We start from the raw sequence: 20,014 nt of genomic DNA, 5'->3' as shown, positions 1-20,014 counted from the left end.
CCAATTCGTCAAATATTAGTATTGATATGTAATATCTGATCAACAACGGAATAAACAGAGACTACCAAGAAACCAGCTCAAAACACACCTTGACAGGTAATGTCACTGGGTTGTCACAGTGCAATTGTCACACGGGAAGCTTATTACCTGAACTTAAAACAATTGGATAGGAGCCTCTATCGCTGATCCACAGCAGCTTGAGAAAAACACAGGAGGTTCCTGTGCTCATTAAGCAGCATCACCTGCAGTTTTCACTCCTCTTCAGAAAACTGACATTAAGCTTTCCGGGTCACATGAACCACAACGTGAATAGATCAGCACCTAAGAAATGCCATCATACCAGCACAAAGGCCAGGATTTCTCCACCTAAACCAGAAAGGCATGCACGTTCTTATAAACCTGTCAAACTGGAACACATATTATAACATGACAGCCCATGAAGTGCTCTAACTCAGGTTTATTCTGTTTATAAAGGAGACCCCTCCCACTCAGGAAGCAATCACAATAAATGACATCCAATGCGATGTGCTCCATATGCTGAACATACACCTTACAGTTTTAAACCCTCAGATTCTTCACTAAAACCACAGAAGCAAGAAGCAGCCAAATTCTCCATTCACTAATTATTAGTACATCCAAGTCTCATTGGGGGCAGGGAGTCATCCCACTCATTTAACCATGCAAGCCAAAACCCTAACAGGTAGGGTGGTCCTAGCTGGACAAGCAGCAGGAAACCTTGCCAGACAACAATATCAATGGCAAGCTGTGCGGTTTTAGCTGGTTAGACTCCAGCAGTTACCCCAACGCACGCTCTGGGGTCCCCAAGCCTTGGCGCTTTCGAACCTGCACCGAATACTTTCCAAAATTAGGTACGCAGGAATGCGTCCCTCCAGGGAGAGAGTGCACATTCCATTCCAACAATCTATCTCTGGGATTTCCATGTATAGATGGGATGCGTGGAATTCTCAGCTTGATTTGGATACTCTTAAGCATGGTGCTGGTTTTCCGCATTTGTCAGACACCGGGCTGACCAAAAAAATACATCCAAGTCTATGAGTAAAACATCAACAGGGGAAAAAAAATATATAGCTGTCAACCCTGTAGTCCTGTAGCTCAGTGGTTAGAGCACTCCCTTGCAAGCGAGACACCTGGGTTCAATTCCAGGCAGAGGGCGAAACCTTGGGCAAGTTTCCTTACTCCACACAGAGCCTAACAATAATCCCTCCAAAATAAAAAAATAATAAATTGGTCATTTTTAATCCACGACTGTTTGTGGGACACTGCTGTGCGCAATTGGCTGCCACGTTTTGCCTACAAATATACAGTCAATTCACTTTACAGCATAATCTGTGAAGCGCTTTGAGACATCGAGAAGACATGAAAAGCACTATATCAAATGCAAGTATTAGTTTATTAACCCAACGATCAGCTACAAAATGCAAAGTAAAAACAAAGTGAGAAACAAGAGACTATTCACCTCAAACTTGCTCCTTCCACACATATACTGAGTTACAAAACCCTAGTAAAATATTCATTAAAACTAAAAATGAATGCTCTACAGCTAATAGTTTAATATATTTCTCTCTCACTACCTACCTAATAACTGTAGCTATTTAAATAAACCTGGCTTGCAAAGTTAACAGGAGCTGAGTGGGAAGAATTCCAGCCCCCAGTGAATGGTCTGTCCCTCCTAAACCTTGCCAAAAACCAGGTTGGCTTGTCCAACATCAACAGTGCCCTGGAGGACTGTGGACCTGCCTGGCTCATATATCAGACCACAGCAGCCAGAAAAGGATCAAATCAATTCCATTGCCAAGTCTATCAGCTCAGTGCCAACTCAGTCCCAGCAAGACCCCACTCACTTCCACCCCCACATGTGGAGTCCCTTGCTGGTTATTTAGACAAGCCCAGGTTTGATCAAATAAACTGAATGACTCTCCAATGGTTTCACACCCACCTTATCAAAATATTATGGTTCCTGCCTCTGCCGTGACCCTTCTAACAAACAGTGTAACTGTTGTTTGTGGCATTTATATGTTCATTTTCATAATTCACCTCATTCAAACAATCGTGTTTTTCGCAAGTATGTCTACATGAAAAGACTGGAGAACTATGCAGCTGTCAACATTGCTTTTCTAATATTTGCTAAGATTTTTAAGCTTTTCCAGGGGTAATAATCTCTTTTTAAAAAAATGTGGTCACTCAATCAATGACTGTGGGATATTGGTTGACGTATTTCGCCTACAAAACATAAGTCAATTCACTTTATAGTATATTCTGTGAAGTGCTTTGAGATGTCTTGATGACATTATAAGGCGCTATATTAAAATGAAAGGATTATTGTATAGTCCAAATTTCACTTCTGCATTCCTGACAAATTTAAAGTACTGGAAATCCTGTTTTTCAGATGAGACGTTAAGCCGAGGCCCTATCTGCCTTTTTAGGTGGACGTTAAAAATCCCACGTAATTCGAAAAAAAATCCCACGACGTGATTCGAAAAGAGTTTCTCTCTCTGGCCAACAACCAAAATAAAATTGGTCACTCACTCCACGGCTGTTTGTGGGATATTACTGGCTGCCACATTTTGCCCGCAAAACAGTCAATACAGTTGAGATGTCTCAAAGAGCTTCACAAAATATATTGTAAAGTGGAGTGATTCTTTATTTTCTGGGAGAAACACAGCAGCCAATTGCAGTGCCCCACAAATTGTCGTGGATTGAGTGATTTAACCAGAACTATTTGTTTGGTTTAAAAAAGGACCAATGCCGGAGTTCAATACAATTTTTTCGATAGGTTTGTTTTGTAAATCAGAAATCCCGAGAATGAATCTTCCTTTTAAACAGGTCCAGCAACTCGTTTGTGAGATATTGCCAGAATTTGTGCAGAATTCAGTTAGTACTTTATGGAAAAAAAATTCTTCCATTCATTTTCAAAACTATTCATAAAATGTTGGGCGCTGAGACCCGTCATTACAGAGCTATGTGCACACACTGACTTAATGCAGCAGACTAAACATCAATACTGGGCACGCCAAACATACCCGAAATATGAAGGCTATTCTCTCACCGAACTGTAGCAGTTTGGGCTGAAACCTAGCACATGCCATCCCACAAAAATATTACAAAATAAAAAGGCGCTCAATTTGATCACCAAAGTCTGTAGTGATCCTTCAAATGTCTGTCTGCATGTGTCTCTGTATCTCTCTCTGTCTCCTGTTACTGAAACGATGGACAGGTTCTGCTGCTAACCGGCGCCTTGCGCCACTCTTTCCCGCTGGGTCTGACTAAGTCTGGGCTCCGGACACACAGTGCTGTACAAAGACTGTATTCACGCACTGGATGAAATCATCCCCTGGTGCTGGATGTGGCCCACGGGCTACAAGTTGAACCACCCTGACGTAGGTCATCGTGCTATCAATATCCCGGCCGCACTTATGTATAATAATAATCCTTGCATTTCACGTATTTATACATATGCCTAAGTGGCCACTTCTGGCAACTTGTCAATCCTCTGGAACTCCATCCCGCAGTCCCTCCGCCTCGCCCCTCCCTCGCCTCCTTTAAGACCTGCCTCAAGACCCTCTGCTTCAACCGCACCTTCGGTCACCCTCCCAGCCCGCCGCCTCCTCCTCCCTCCCCGGTCCCGAAACCCCACCCCCAGCTCGGGTCCGAAACGCCGATCGCCCGGCGCCTTGGGACGTCCTCCCGACGTGAAAGGCGCCGGGACGCGTGTCATTTTACTGTTGTCGTTGTTGTTGTTGTTATTGTCACTGAGTCCTTTAACCTCGAAGCGTTGAGTTATCAGTTTTACTGCGGCTCACAATCTTTGTAGGACCTGATAATAATAACAACAATAATGATAATAATAATAATACTTACATTTAGTGCAGTGTCTTTTTCACGTCGGGAGGACGTCCCGAGGCGCTGGACAGTCAGGGGTTTGGACCTACAGCCATCAGATTAAAATGATTTAACAATTTAAGATCATTTTTTTTTCTGGATTTTCTATTTAGTAAATCTACTTCCAGTAAAATCTTAAACGAATTTTGGGGTCATTTTAAAAATACCAAATACTCTCGAGTTCTCCCTCTCTCCCCCACACCCCCGGGGCCGGGTCTCTCTCTCCCCACACACCCCCGGGGCCGGGTCTCTCCCCCCCCACCCCCGGGCCGGGTCTCTCTCTCCCCACCCCCCGGGGCCGGGTCTCTCCCCCCCACACCCCCGGGCCGGGTCTCTCTCTCCCCCACACCCCCGGGGCCGGGTCTCTCCCCCCCCCCCCCCCCCACCCCCGGGCCGGGTCTCCCCCCCCCACACCCCCGGGGCCGGGTCTCTCTCTCCCCCCACACCCCCGGGGCCGGGTCTCCTCCCCCCCCACACCCCCGGGCCGGGTCTCTCCCCCCCACACCCCCGGGGCCGGGTCTCCCCCCCACACCCCCGGGCCGGGTCTCTCCCCCCCCACACCCCCGGGGCCGGGTCTCTCCCCACACCCCCGGGGCCGGTCTCCCCCCCACACCCCGGGCCGGTCTCTCCCCCCACACCCCCGGGGCCGGTCTCCCCCCCCACACCCCGGGGCCGGTCCCCTCCTCCCCCACCCCCCGGGGCCGGGTCTCTCTCTCCCCCCACACCCCCGGGGCCGGGTCTCCCCCACACCCCCGGGGCCGGGTCTCTCCCCACACCCCGGGGCCGGGTCTCTCTCCCCCCACACCCCCGGGGCCGGGTCTCTCCCCCACACCCCCGGGCCGGGTCTCTCCCCACACCCCCGGGGCCGGGTCTCTCTCTCCCCCCACACCCCCGGGGCCGGGTCTCCCCCCACCCCCGGGGCCGGGTCTCTCTCCCCCCCCCACCCCCCGGGGCCGGGTCTCTCTCTCCCCCCCACACCCCCGGGGCCGGGTCTCCCCCCACACCCCGGGCCGGGTCTCTCTCTCCCCCCACACCCCGGGGCCGGTCTCTTCTCCCCCCACACCCCGGGGCCGGGTCTCCCCCCACCCCCGGGGCCGGGTCTCTCCCCCCCACACCCCCGGGGCCGGGTCTCTCCCCCCCCCCCCCGGGGCCGGGTCTCTCCCCCCCCCGGGGCCGGGTCTCTCCCCCCACACCCCCGGGCCGGGTCTCCCCCCACACCCCCGGGGCCGGGTCTCTCTCCCCCCCACCCCCGGGCCGGTCTCCCCCCCACCCCCGGGCCGGGTCTCTCCCCCCCACACCCCGGGGCCGGGTCTCTCTCTCTCCCCACACCCCCGGGGCCGGGTCTCTCTCCCCCCACACCCCCGGGGCCGGTCTCTCTCCCCCCCCCCCGGGCCGGTCTCCCCCCACACCCCGGGGCCGGGTCTCTCCCCCCACACCCCCGGGGCCGGGTCTCTCCCCCACACCCCCGGGGCCGGGTCTCTCTCTCCCCCCACACCCCCGGGGCCGGGTCTCTCCCCCACACCCCCGGGCCGGGTCTCTCTCTCCCCCCACACCCCCGGGGCCGGGTCTCTCTCTCCCCCCACACCCCGGGGCCGGGTCTCTCCCCCACACCCCCGGGCCGGGTCTCTCTCCCCCCACACCCCCGGGGCCGGGTCTCTCCCCCACACCCCCGGGCCGGGTCTCCCCCCCACACCCCCGGGGCCGGGTCTCTCTCCCCCCACACCCCCGGGCCGGGTCTCTCTCTCCCCACCCCCCGGGGCCGGGTCTCTCTCCCCCCCACACCCCCGGGGCCGGGTCTCTCCCCCCACACCCCCGGGGCCGGGTCTCTCTCTCCCCCCCACACCCCCGGGGCCGGGTCTCTCTCTCCCCCCACACCCCCGGGGCCGGGTCTCTCCCCCCACACCCCCGGGGCCGGGTCTCTCTCCCCCCCACACCCCCGGGCCGGGTCTCTCTCTCCCCCACACCCCCGGGGCCGGGTCTCTCCCCCCACACCCCCGGGCCGGGTCTCTCCCCCCCACACCCCCGGGGCCGGGTCTCCCCCCCCCACACCCCCGGGGCCGGGTCTCTCCCCCCACACCCCGGGGCCGGGTCTCCCCCCACACCCCCGGGGCCGGGTCTCTCCCCCCACACCCCCGGGGCCGGGTCCTCCCCCCACCCCCCTCTCCCCCCACACCCCCGGGGCCGGGTCTCTCTCTCCCCCCACACCCCCGGGGCCGGGTCTCTCTCCCCCCCCTCTCTCCGCCGCTTACCTGTCGCTGTTAATCGCCGCCGCCGCCTCCCGGGGCCTCAGCCGCCGCTTCCCGCCTCCCTCACCAACCGTCACCCGCCAGCCCTGACCTGTCACCTCCCCGCGCTGGGAATGCCGGGATAGCAGCCAGTCCTCCGGAGGACTCGGCTCCGGGTCTGTCAGTGCGTCTGTCTGTGTCTCTGTGTCTGTCTGTGTGGGTGTGTGTGTGTCTGTCTGTGTGGGTGTGGGTCTGTGTGGGTGTCTCTGTGTCTCTGTGTCTGTCTGTGTGGGTGTGTGTGGGTGTGGGTGTCTGTCTGTGTCTCTGTCTGTGTGTGTCTGTGTCTGTCTGGTCTATGTGTGTCTATGTGTGTGTCTGTGTGTGTCTGTCTGTGTGTGTCTCTGTCAGTGTGTGTGTGTCTGTGTGTGTGTGTGTCTCTGTCAGTGTTTGTCTGTCTCTGTCTGTCTGTGTCTCTGTCAGTGTGTGTGTGTCTGTGTGTGTGTGTGTGTGTCTCTGTCTGTCTGTGTCTCTGTCTGTCTGTCTCTGTCTGTCTGTGTCTCTGTCTGTCTGTGTCTGTCTGTGTGTGTGTCTGTCTGTGTGTGTGTCTGTCTGTGTGAGTGTTCAAACCAGACTGAGTGTTCCACATACAGTGTATGTGCAGCCACAGATGGGAATTTCCCTGTGTCCGGGTATATTGTAGGCACTGCATCAAAAGCAAGTGTTATTGTAATAACAATACTACTGCTAATACCAATCCTCGCATCTGAAATAGTGCCTTATCACATCATCCAGATGTCCGAAAGTGCTTTACAGCATATACTGTAAAGTCAATTGACAGTATATTTTGTGGGCAAAATGCGGCAGCCAATTGTACACAGAAGTGTCCCACAATCAATTACCACGTTATTCTTTTTCTGAAGGGATTATTAACCCGGAAAGGAATTCCCCATTCGACTAACAACCGGACGCCTTGGGACGTCCTCCCGATGTGAAAGGCGCTATACAAATGTAATTTTTTATTGTATTTGTACTGTACTGCCAGGCGAGAGGAGTAAGGAAATTTGCCTGAGGTTTCGTCCTGCCCGGGAATCGAACCCGGGTCCTCTCACTTGCGAGGTGAGCGTGATAACCAATACACAACAGGACTCCACCCCAGGAATAGCAGGGGATTTCTCAGGGAGTTTCTCCTTCCTCTGTTGTTCCCCCACCCCACCACCACCCGATAAAATTTGTCATTCGCTTCAGACTGTTTGTGGAGTCGGCCCCTGTGGAGTGGAGTCCCGTAGTGAGGTGCCTCGCAAGTGAGAGGACCTGGGTTCTCTCTCTCCGTATCCTGGCCAACAAACAAAAATAAAATTGGTCACTCATCCATGACTTTGCAGGACATTGCTGTGCACAAACTGGCCGCCACGTTTTGCCCACAAAATAGCCAGTCGCTATATTTTACAGTAAATCCCTTTGAAGCGCTTCGAGTCACCCTCCCATTGCGAAAGAAACATTATCAAATGCAACGATCATTATTTCTCTTAACACGAAAGGCGCTGCATAATAATAATTCAATGGATTATATCACTGTAACAATGTGGAGCTAAGCAGGCGGTCAAAGAGAAATAGGCGGAGGATTTTGTGAGTGTGGTCTGAGTGCGTGCTCTGGGGTGTGTAGGAGCTCACGTCTGTCTGAGAAAGATTCAGCATTAAAGGCGATGAGAGCGGTGCTTCATGGTAGCCTCTGGCGGAGGCTCGCAGCACCTGCGACTGAGCAGTTTCCCTGGTGGATTGAGACTCAGCTGCTGGCTGGCTTGTGTCTCAGCAAATACAAGCTGGGAGAGGGCAGCGCTTAGAGAGACACCCAGATTTACCAAGCGTGTAAATAATTATTAGCTGATTAGCTCAGACACTGTGTTTGAGTTTAGAGATTGGGCTGTTTTTTGGATCATTTCCAAATCCAATGATGAACTTGAACTTGAGACGGATCTTAATGAATAGGAGAAAAGGGGGAGTGAGAGTCAAACCCAGGAATGGAGCCTCTACAATGAATCAAACCGGGGTTTGAGACACAAACCCAGGACTGGAGCCCTTGGAAACAAGACCGGGGAAAGGGTGGCGCAGGGGGGAGCCTGCAGCTCAAGGTGGGGTTAACACGCATCCAGAGAACACCCAACACCAAGCCGAGATTACTAATAAGAATAATGTTCCGTGGCTTCTCATGGTGTCTAAGTCATCAATACGACTTAAAGCAAGTTTTAAGAAGAACTGCCACAGTAAACGTGGATTTTTCAGACAATCTCGATAGCCAGTTTGACGCGGGTACATCTGGGGCAATTGTCGGCCGGGAGAAAACCTCCCTTCTCTGATGGAGGCAAGTGATCTTTGATTGAACGGGCACAGCAGTGGCCCACAAACAGCCATAGAGTGAGCGATCAATTTTACTTGGTGAATGGCCGGGACATCGGGAGAGAGAAAAACACACTTTTCTTTTCGAATAGTGCTATGGGATCTCTAACATTCACCAGAACAGATGGACGTGACCTCGGTTTAATGTCTCATCCGAAGAACGTATCAAATGTAAAGATTGTTAATAATAATCCTTACGTTTGTTACAGCGCCTTTCACATCAGGAGGGTGTCTCAAAGCGCTTCACAGGTTTTACGACTCAACCAGCGTAGTGCAAAATAAACGGATGAGCCACAGCTACAATTCATGCAGATGACATTTTAATTTATTCCTTTAAAACTCATTTCAGTCGCATTGAACAAACTCCTTATGGGAATCAATCACACAAAACAATATCATTATTATAATACTGTAATACGAATAAAAATCCTCACAGTTGGGAGGACGTCTCAAAGCGCTTCACAAGATTTTACTGTAAACCGGAGTGAATGTGTAATTTGTAGGTAAAAATTAAACGTATCTTTGGTTAATCAGGGGCAAAGGGACTGTGTGACTGATACAATAGAAGAAAGTGGGTGTGGATCTCAATTAGTTGGGTCATGTGTACGGTACTATAATGTCAGCCTGTTTTTATTCAACCCCTTTCACATCAAATTACGCTAAGCCGGCTCCAGCTTGCTCAATGTCCCCCACCTGGTCGGCCCAACCATCTGCGTTCGGACCTTCAGCCTCTCAGCCCCCCAACTTCTGGAACTCCACCCCAAAGCCCCTCCGCCTCGCCCCCTTCCCTTGCCTCCTTCAAAGCCTTTCTCCGCACTTCCTGAACCACGCCTTCTGTCACCCTCCTATCCCCCCACCACCACCCTCCCTGCCCTCCTCCACCCTTCCTGATCCCAACCCCCAGCTCGGGTCCAAATCCCTGACTGTCCAGCGCTTTGGGAAGTCCTCCCGACGAGAAAGGTGCTGCGAAAATGTCGTTTGTTGTTGTTACATCAGAACAAGGGTGCGGGCGTGTTACAAACTGAAACGGATCAGCGCAGTCACAGAGAAAACCGGCAGCTAATCTGTGGCAATGGTGGTCCCGTGAACAAGAATGAGATAGGCAGCGATTGGTTTGATTTGATTAGAAACAGGGGGGAAAGGCGGTCAAACTATAGTAAAAGAAATCCAGCGTTTGATACATAGAGCATGTGTCAAGAGGAAGTCTCAAAGCGCTTCACAGAGTTTTACACAAGGCGGGGTGTGAGGGTGGCTGGGGAGGAGAGGGAAAGGGAGTGGAACGAAGCCCCTTTAAGTCCATCTTGACATCATTAGGCAGAACGGGACTTACATTAATCACATTAATTGAAGTCCCGTACAGGACCTGACAAACCAGTATTCAGTACAGAATGTATTTAAGAAAGCTTTCTTCCCGCACCTCCCCCCCACCCAGCCCCACAGCCTTCTCCTCCCCTCCAATTAAAAAAACGTCCCCGGCATCAATTTGATTTGTAAAATATGTCCAATAAATCTGTGTTTAAGTGGGAGCTCTTTCCCACCCCCACATTGCCTGGTGATGGGTTATCTCTCTCTCTCTTTCTCTCTATATAATTCTCTCTTTCTCTCTGTAATTCTCTCTGTCCCTCTCTCTCTATAACTTTCTTTTGTGTAACTCTCTCTCTCTAACTCTCTGTAACTCTCTCTCTCTATATATATATATACTGCATATATATATGTATATATATACAACTGTATTAGACTAATGCTTTCTCTATATATACTGTATATATATGTGTATATATATCTCTGTTATAGTATAACGCTCTCTCTGTCTCTCTGTAATTCTCTCTTTGTCTCTCTATAACTCTCTGTGTAACGCTCTCTCTCCCTCCATTTCACATTAGTGAACATTTCCCCTTGAGCCTGGGCTCGGTCCTGCGCTTGGGCCTGTTCCCCTCGAGCTGCAGACTGACCGTTCTCCTCCTCTCCATGTTCAGCAGCTCCTGGAAGGCTTCCTGCACATTGTAGTTGAGCTTTGCCGAGGTCTCCAGGAAAGAGCACTCCCACTTGGTGGCCAAGGCTTGGCCCTCGCTGGTGTCCACCTGCCTCTGGCTCTCATCCCTCTTATTGCCCACCAGGAGGACGGGCACTGAGGTCAGGTCCCCCTTGATGTGACAGATCTGCTCGTAGATGGCTTCCAATTCCTGCAGGGATTGTCTGCTGGTGACCGAGTAAACTAGGAGGAAACCGTGACCTCTGGAGATGGCTAGTCTCTGCATGGCCGGGAACTGGTGGCTCCCTGTGGTGTCAGTGATCTGAAGGGTACAAATGCTCCTGTCACAGCTGATTACCTGCCTGTAGGTGTCCTCCACAGTGGGCACGTAAGTCTCCTTGAAGGTTCCTCGAACAAACCTGAGCACCAGAGAGCTTTTGCCAACTCCAGCCGCTCCAAACACAACCACTCTGTAGTCGTTGCTTTGTTCAGGCATTGTGTTTCTTGGGACGTCCTCCCGACGTGAAAGGCACTATACAAATGTACTTTGTTGTTGTTTTCTCTTGGGAGGGGAGGGAGGAGATTTTTGTTTAAATTTCTTACTTATTTTATTAGTGGGGGGGAAGAAAGTTTTCAAGGGTATGTGTATGCGGTTGCCAGGATGGTGGAAAGCAAACTGGTTGGACCTTAGCTTTCTTTCGTCAAGCAAATTCTTATGCTCTTATGGGGGAAGGGTGCGTGGGGTTCGGAGGGAAGAGGAGATTTTTGTTTTAATTGTTTTTTTAATGAGAATTTTTTTCAAAATAATGTATTAGTTAACTCAGTGGTTACATTCCCCGGCAGAAGCTGAAACACAAAATGTAAATAAAGCACATGTCAGTTTCTGGGTCTCTTGTATGTATATGTTTGTATGGATGTGTCTGTCGGTCTGTATCTGTGTATGTATGCATGTGCATGTATGTATGTCACTGTCAATCTATCTGTCTGTATGTGTGTGTTCATGTGTGTATCTGTATGTGTGTGTGTGACTGTCGGTCTGTATGTGCGTGTGTGTATGTATGTGTGTGTCTGTATGTATGTGTGTCTGATGTATGTGTGTATATGTATGTGTATGTGGTGTAAGTGTATGTGTGTGAGTGTGCGTACGTCTACGCATGTAAGTCTGTGTGTAAGTAAAATGTGTGAGTAAGTGTGTGGGAGGACAGTTACCCCACGGGAAATGAGGGGGTGGGGGGGGTCCACATTTCGGGGTCTGTTTGTCCAAGCAGCCTCAGCTCAGAGCCAGCTGATGCCCCAGGGAGGACCATAGCCACACAAGCCCCAAACCCCACACAATATCCCAAACAGCCTCAACTCAGCCTTTCTCTTCTTACTCCCTCCTATTTTTTTTGTTGGTGGGGGAGAGAGGAAGCAAGTTTATAATTAATACATCCTACTTACCACAAAATACCCAGTCACTCCAATTTACCATATATCCTGTGTTGCGCTTTGAGACTTCTCAACAGCGTGATAAGGTGCTGTATCAAATACAAGGATTATTATTACTAATATGATTAAAAATCCACGTTAAACATCAAACAAAAAATGTGGAGCCTTGCAACCCCAAATCGGCCTTTCCCAAACTGGAAATGGAGGAAATGTTGGTTTGAGGCTCAGATCACAGGTTAACAAGATTCCTCAAACCTCTCTCTCCCTCTCCTCCCACTCTATTCCATTTCATTCCCACTTCCCAATACAGGAAGTAGACACCAGACACTGGAGTCTGGATTCCCTCCCTTAGAATTAATATTTATATATAAAATATCTATCAATAAATTACTTTATCTCCGGAGATCACACAGTCTGTGGACATGATGCTGAAAGCCCACCCCAACCAGGAGTACGGAATGAATACCATAAATCCCAATTGTGAATTTTAAAATATTTTTTAAAAACACACACATAAAAATTGTGAAGGATTTCCCTAGTTTTAAGATCACAAAATAAACAGATAACATAACAGTTGATATCTCATTGCATTGCACCCCTGGTAACACAGTACCTACCTCCACATTTTCCCCTGGGTGTGCGTTTGTCTTGGGTGGTGGGGGAGAAGGCTATATGGATAAGATTATTTCCTAAAAGAATCAACAGAAATTCCTGCGTATACTATGGCCAACAGCTCTCGGACAGTCCATTCTCCTGTAGCCAAGGTGGGAGAAATCAATTGGAAAATGCTCTCGGCTTTCTTAACACACAGATTTGCTCAATGAACCAATCTTTTTTTTCTCTGGATTTCGTTCGAGTATTTTATTATCCTCGGTTCTCCTCGATTCCCAAGAAAGAAAAACTCTTTTTTTTTAAAGAGAAAAACAACGCCAGACTGAGTTTGCCGGAGGACAACCTCACCCCGGTTTTCATTCATGTTTTGGGATGTTTGGTACAGTCCATCCATTCATTCATTCATTCAAGTCATTCATTCATTCATTCATTCATTCATTCAGCGGCTCACTCACTCGCAGTGGATTCCTGCTTTATAATAATTAATAATAATCCTTGCATTTGATATAGCGCTTTACACGCCTTCGGGACACCTCAAAGCGTTTCACAGAATATACTGTAAAGTAAATTGACTGTATATTTGTGGGTGAAACTCAGCAGCCAATTGCGCACAGCAGTGTCTCACAAACAGTGACCACACCATTATTTTTTTTTGCTTTGTTTTTCTTGAGGGCTTATTATCAGGCGTGTGGAGTAAGGAAATTTACCCAAGGTTTCGCCCTCTGCCGGGAATCAAACCCAGGTCTCTCGCTCGTGAGGCGAGTGCTCTAACCACTGAGCTACAGGACTATTAAAGTCCTTAAAGAAGCAGATATTTTGCACATTGCTCAGCGCTACGTGCTTATCCTTGACAAATCATTTCTTTTTTAATAGATTGTATAAAGAAAAGAAATACGAACAAGTGATTTTTATATGGATAAATATTATTATTTATATTAAAAAAACTTTTCTTATCTTTCTGATTATTTATTAAAACATAAATGCACTTGTTATCATAAGAATAATTATCCTGCATTTGATATGGTCGTTGAGACGTCTCAAAGCGCTTCACGGAATATATCGTAAAAGTAGGAGTGACTGTGGGTTTTGTGGGCGAAACATGTTATTGTGTTATCATACCACAGCAGCAACAAATTACATTTAAGCAGCGTTTTTCACGCCGGGAGGACGTCCCGAGGCGCTGGACAATCGAGGGTTTGCACCTGCCCTACGGTGAAAATACATAATAATCACTTGCAAAACGCACAGTCACTACACTTCATTGTGAATCCCGGGAAAGGTAATGCCAGATTCATTATTATAAATGAGACTTACCATCCGCTCTCGGTGTTTGATGTGTTTGACTTTAGTGAAACACAACACGGTGTGTGTCTACCCGGCTCTTTACATGTCGAGAGGACGTCGCAAAGTGCTTCACAGTGTGGATGGGCGGAGGTGGGGGGGGCGGTGGGGTGGGTGTGGGGGGCTGAGGAGGGTGGGGATCGCCGAGAGGAAAAGGTGACAGAAAACTCTAACAAACCGACAAGTTTTGAGACATGCCTTCAAAGAGGGAGAGAGAGAGAGGGAACGGGAATCAGAGGGACTTTGGGGCAGGAGTTCCAGAGAGTGGGGGCAGAATGGCTGAAAACCTGGCCACTGGCTAACGGTGCAGTGGACCGGTCAATCGAGCGACGGGAAGCAGGCCGTTGCCCACTGAGCGTTTCTCCGCTTCGCCTCTGCGCTCCACGGAAAGCTCTCCCACCCTCTCGAGTCCACAAAGCCCGGAGAAGACTGTACGTCGGCAGCATTGCTCAACCGCAAGATCCTTACTGATGTCCCTGTGATTCACTTCACTCAGTGAGACAATAACCCACAGAGCCCCTGGATATGAGGAAATGAACCTGTTATTTTCTCTGAGGTTTGGGTGAATGTTTAACCTCGTTATCTAACCGGAAGGTTAGTACTCACTCATGTAAAACAAAATCAATACTTTTTTCCCTTTTCTAATGATTAACCTCCGTTCCCCCCCACCACACATACACACACGTGCGCTCGCTCCCAGTGATTTAATGTTTCCTTAAATCATAGGAAAACAGAAACAGGAAGAGGCCATCCAGCCCACCCAGCCTGTTCCACCACTTTATTACGTCTTGGCAGATCGTTTAATCCTAAACCATACAATACAAATTTACATTTGTAGTAGAATCCTGCAGCTCAGTAGTTAGAGCACTCGCCTCGCAAGCGAGAGGACCCCAGGTTCGATTCTCAGACAGGACAAATTCTTAGGCAAGTTTCCTTACTTCACCCTCTGTTTACCCAGCAGTAAGCAGGAAACCCGGGTGTTTCTTTGGGTAAGAAACCCTCAAAAAACATTGGCCACTAAATCCACAACTGTGGGAAATTGCTTTGTGCAATTGGCTGCTGTGTATTGCTCACAGAATTGACAGTCACTCCACTTTACGATGAGTTCTGTGAAGCGCTTCAAGATGACTCGAAGACGTGCTAAGGCGCTATATCAAATTCAAGGATTATTATTACTGCAGCACATTGACGCGGTGTCTATGATGTGCCCAGACCCAGGGTAAGTCCTGTGTGCAGCTGACACGCAGTCGTGGGACCCTCGGTCGGGTTTGAACACTTGGCGATGGGTTTCCACGTGCGCCAGGGAAAGAAAGAGAAGTTTGATAAAGCTCTGTTCCGTGTTTCCCGTACATTTATAACCCCTTTCCGTGCGGCGTTCACACAACCGCTGCAATCTGGACAAAGATCCACTCCAGGCATTGAGCGAAACCCATCCATTCCAGCAGATTGCTGATATCCAGACTGGCTTGGTATGGTGCTGGCCGTTGGCATGGTGACTGATAACAGGAAACGTTGCGTTTGATACAGCGCCTTAGACGTTGTCGAGACGTCTCAAAGCGCTTCACAGGATACACCGTAAAGTCATCATCCAAAACTCTACCGCCCGCATTCTCACCCGCACCAAACTCCGCTCCTCCCAGTCCTGGCCAGACTGCGCTGCTCCCTGTCCCAGAGAGGATCGACTTCAAGATCCTCACCCTTGTCTTCAAATCCTTCCACTCCTCTGCACCCCCTGACCTCCTCTCTCCTCACAACAGTACCCGTTGCCTTCGTTCCTCCGGGTCTGGCCCCCTCCTTGTCCCCCCAAGTCCTCCGCTCCACCCTCGGTGGCCGTGCCTTCAGCCACGATGCCCCGAGGCTCTGGAACTGCCTTCCTCACTCCCTTCGTCTCGCTCCCTCCCTTCCCATTTTCAGGTCTCTGCTGAAGACCTTTTCGACCACGCCTTTGGTCACCTCCCTCCCCCTCCCTCCCCCCGGCTCAGCCCCGGGATCCATTACTGTGAAGCGCTCTGAGACGCCGTCCGGCGTGGAGGGCACTATATAAATCCAAGTTGTTGTTGTTGAATTGACTATATTTTGTGGGCGAAACGCAGCAGCCGATTGCGCACAGCAGCGTCCCACAAACTCTCGTGGATTGAGTGACCAAATTACTATTATTTTTAAATGGCTTATTGCCCCCGAAAAGCAATCCCCCAATCGACTAACAACCGAGTTCCTGGTCACTGCTAGGGTTGTGTTTTCCGATCCCCAAGGTTCGAATCAATGACCGGTCAATCCAATTTGGTGCAATGAAATTTTATTAACAAAGAGGTATTCAGTCAACCTAGGAAACGCAGAATCGAAAAGATATTACCCTATCTTCCGACACCGGACAGTGGAGCTGTTTGCAAACTCGCCCTGCTGCTCTTCCACCTCCGCTTGTACATACACGTAGATACAGAAGAATCGATATCGATTCCACTGTGAAGTGCACTGACCCTCTACACAACTCCAACTGTTCCAAAGCGACATCTTTCTTTTTAATTGGGTCTCTAACTCCATCTCCCCTTGTCACAGAGATAGCCCCCACCCTTCGCTGGCTGCTAGCGACCTTTGAGCAGGCTCTTTTCGCATGGGAAAATATCTGGTGAAGAGAAAAGGATACGGACAACTTCTGGGCAGCCTTCCGCAGCCTGCTTGCTTCTCAGCCTTGAGATAGGCAGGTATTGAGACTGTTGCCGTTTAATCAGAAGCTGACCTCAACCGGTCCAGCAAAGCTACTTTTAACCATTTAACTATCAAATCTTTTGGAACCTTCTTTGGTTGCTGTTTGAAATTTACCAATGTATCTTGAGGTGATAGTCAATATATTTCAACAGTAGACAGAGTGTAATGGAGTAAGGAAACTTGCCCAACGTTCGAATCCAGGTCCTTTCTCGCTTGCAAGGTGCGTGTCTCTCTCTATCTGTAACTAATCAACGCTCTTTGGGGGGGTGGGGTAGGTGGGGAGAAGGTACGCAGGGTCTCCTTGGGCCTGAACTGGCGTTCTTTGGACCGTAATGTCGGAATGGAGCCCCAGCCCTCTGTGGCAGTATCTAGTCCGGTTGCTGAGCCACGTGAGTTCGCAGTATTGCAGGGCACTGCTGATCACCAACCAGTTCAGCCTGGCGTATCGGCAGAACTTGGAATGGCAGATCATTCTCTGGGTCCCACTCAGCTCCTGTTAACCCTGGAAGCCAAAGCACTACTGGGTAGGGTGGTTCTAGCTGGACAAGCAGTGGGAAAGCTTGCCAGACACTGATATCAATGACAAGCTGTGTGGTTTTAGATGGTTAAGACTCCAGCAGTTACTAGCTCTTTCCAACCTGCACCTTGTACTGTCCAGAGTTAGGTAAGCAGGATGTGTTCCTCCGGGGAGAGAGCGCAGATTCCATTCGAGGCCCACGGAAATTTCCATATTTTGGTAGCATACAATCTCTCGCCTGTGCTATCACTGACCTGGGAGTGTAGGCGGACAGTGTAGAGGGAGCTTTACTGTGTCTCTAACCCTGACCTGGGAGTGTGGACATACAGTGTAGAGGGAGCTTTACTGTGTCTCTAACCTGTGCCATACTCTCTCCATGAGAGAGCATGAAATGGCCTCCACCACTAGATGACACTGTTTGCCACAAAATAACACAGACTTTTGCTAATAACAATCTTTGCATTTGACGTTTGCATTTTTGTGAACTTCGGAATGTGTGGAAGTGCCAGGGGCACCGTGTGGAGGCGTAATCACCGACATCAGAGGGTTGGTGTGAGCCTGGGCTCAGCCACCCCCACTCGCACCCTGGCAGTCAGGAACTCCATGTTGGAGAATTTGAGCTCACATCCAATGAGTGAACACACACACACAGAGATGTGTGTACATTCACATACACACACACATGTATTTATGCTGGTTAACACACATACACACACAGTTGTGTACATGCAATGATGTGCATACAGGCTCTCACTCACAAACACAGATGTGTATATACTCTCGCTAAATGCCTATACACATATACAACCCCTCCCCCTGGTGCACACACACAGCGAGCGTATACACAGACATATGTATAACCAATGGCTAAATGCCCACACACACACCTCCTACACGTACAACCAAGAGGCGAGAGCGGGACCCACCGAGTCCGACTGTGCTCAAACCCCTAAGAGAACGAGCTGCTGATTGGTACCCAGGAGAGGTAGTGGGGGGGTAGAAGTTGAGAGGATTGAAGCGATGGCGCTGCCGCTTTAAGACTCCTGTTGCTCAAAGCCTGAGCCTGGCAGATGGTGACAGCCGGGTGTGTGGGGGGGGGGGGGGGGGTGAGCAGATATTTATTAACAGGGAATAAACTTGCAGAAACTCTTACCTCGAGTGTGAAGATGTTGAGAATTCTGAACCACTGTCACACATTCGGGCGGTGGGGTGAGCTTGTGTGTGTACGTATGTTTTTTGGGTGGGTTTGTACGTGTGTGTTGGGAGGTGTGAGTGTGCATTGGAGGTGTATGTATGGGGGGGGGGGGGGGGAGTGTTGTGTGTGTGTCTTGTATCTGTTGGGAGAAGGTGTTGGGGGTATGTGTGGATGTGTGTTGGGGGCGTGTGGCTGTTTGGGGTGGTGGTGTGTGTGCGTTGTGTGGATGTTGGGGGGGGCTGTTGTGTGTGTTGGGTGGGGGGTGTTGTGTGTCTTGTGGTGTGTGTAGTGGGGTGGAGCTGTAGGGGAGTAAGTCCTATATCCAAAGATTCTGGCTCAGGAGCACTGATGTGCTTGTAGCCTTCTCCCAATTGATTGTAACCCTATCCACTGACTCTGGGCTCAATTGTGCCAGTCAAACTTGGGATAAAGGGAGAGAGAGACACACTCTCACACAGGGAGAGACAGGGAAAGTAAGACAGAGAAAGAGAGAAAAGAGACAACAAGAAAAAGGAGTGAGAGAGAAAATAGAGAGTGAGAGTGAGTGAGAAGAGACAGACAGAGAGAGATGGGGATGTGGGAGAGACAAAGGCTCCTTTGTGAGATGGGGTCCGATGATTACAGACGTCAGCTCCCACACACCTGGCACTGACCAACCCCCGGTGCCAGGTTTATAGGTCACCCTGCGCTGAAATAATAATAATCCACGCATTTGATATAGAGCCTCATGTCGTCAAGACGTCTCAAAGCCAGAATCCACACTAAGGCCTATTATCTGGAGAGGTGGTGTGTTTTGTGGACATATACGGCAGCCAAATTTGCACACAGCGCCGAGGTGAAAGGACGATTCTATCGGGGAAATTGTTGGCCAAGACGTCCGGAAAAAGAGAGGATTCCCTTCAATTTTCCATTAGTGCCGCAGGAGATCTTTAACATCCACCTGAACAGGGTACAGATATGTGTGTGTGTGTGTGTGTGTGGGGGGGAGTGAGGTTTAACATCTCCAACAATGTAGTGTTTCCCTCCTATCTGGACTGTGTACACACACTCGTTCACACACACACTACAAGCCAAAGAGCCCTAATGGGTAGAGTGGCCCTAGCTGGACAAGCAGTGGGAAAGCTTGGCAGACATCGATATCAATGGCAAGCTATATACGGTCTTAACTGGTTAGATTCCAGCAGCAGTTACCCCAACGCACACTCTGGGGTCCCCCAAGCTCACACCTGCACCCTCTCACTCGCACCTTCACCCAATAAGCCACCAGCTCACACACACCGGCACAAGCTCAAAGTGTTCGCACATTTATTCAAATCACCGAACAAGAGTATCTACAATCCCGACGTTTATATATAAAAAAGACTCATTGCCTCCGCCAGACATCCCATAATAATCGGGTATTCCTGCTCCCCCCCCCCCCCACCCCCTCCGCCCCCACCACCGCCAGTCACACAGATCCCTGGCTTGTCCCTCGCTCCAGCGACCGACACATTTACTGTCCATTACTTCCCCCAACAACCACCCCCCCCACACACACACACACGCACGCACGCACACGGCATTGGTCACTCTGACGTCACCCTGCCCTGGTTAGTCTGTCAGGTTACTCCGCTTCACCTGTTCCGGTGAGCGGTCACTGCCCCCACACAATAACACTTAAAAAAACAACCTCAAAGATTACGGACGGGCGGGCGAGGGCTTTTTAAAATATAAAAACAACATTT

At 50.2% G+C, this 20,014-nt stretch overlaps 2 protein-coding genes across 3 annotated transcripts in view; both read right to left on the bottom strand.

The window, feature by feature from the left end:
* Nucleotides 1-3,909, bottom strand: part of LOC103189133 (guanine nucleotide-binding protein G(I)/G(S)/G(O) subunit gamma-12) — a 55,058-nt gene extending 51,149 nt beyond the window's left edge. For both annotated transcript variants that reach the window (XM_007909427.2, XM_042335657.1), the window contains exon 1: nt 3,880-3,909. The gene's annotated coding sequence lies outside the window, so the exon portion shown is untranslated. The remainder of the gene's footprint in view (nt 1-3,879) is intronic.
* A 6,438-nt stretch (nt 3,910-10,347) lies between these two features.
* LOC103189134 (GTP-binding protein Di-Ras2) lies at nt 10,348-11,019 on the bottom strand. Its single transcript, XM_007909428.2, has one exon. The coding sequence runs from the start codon at nt 10,985-10,987 to the stop codon at nt 10,394-10,396; it is 594 nt and encodes a 197-aa protein (XP_007907619.1). The 5' UTR covers nt 10,988-11,019; the 3' UTR covers nt 10,348-10,393.
* Nucleotides 11,020-20,014: the final 8,995 nt, after the last annotated feature.

This window comes from Callorhinchus milii, unplaced genomic scaffold, assembly GCF_018977255.1.
Source record: "Callorhinchus milii isolate IMCB2004 unplaced genomic scaffold, IMCB_Cmil_1.0 Scaffold5, whole genome shotgun sequence".
Taxonomy (NCBI): domain Eukaryota; kingdom Metazoa; phylum Chordata; class Chondrichthyes; order Chimaeriformes; family Callorhinchidae; genus Callorhinchus; species Callorhinchus milii.
The sequence above is the reverse complement of the archived record's forward strand: the minus strand, read 5'-3'. Positions and strand labels throughout refer to the sequence as shown.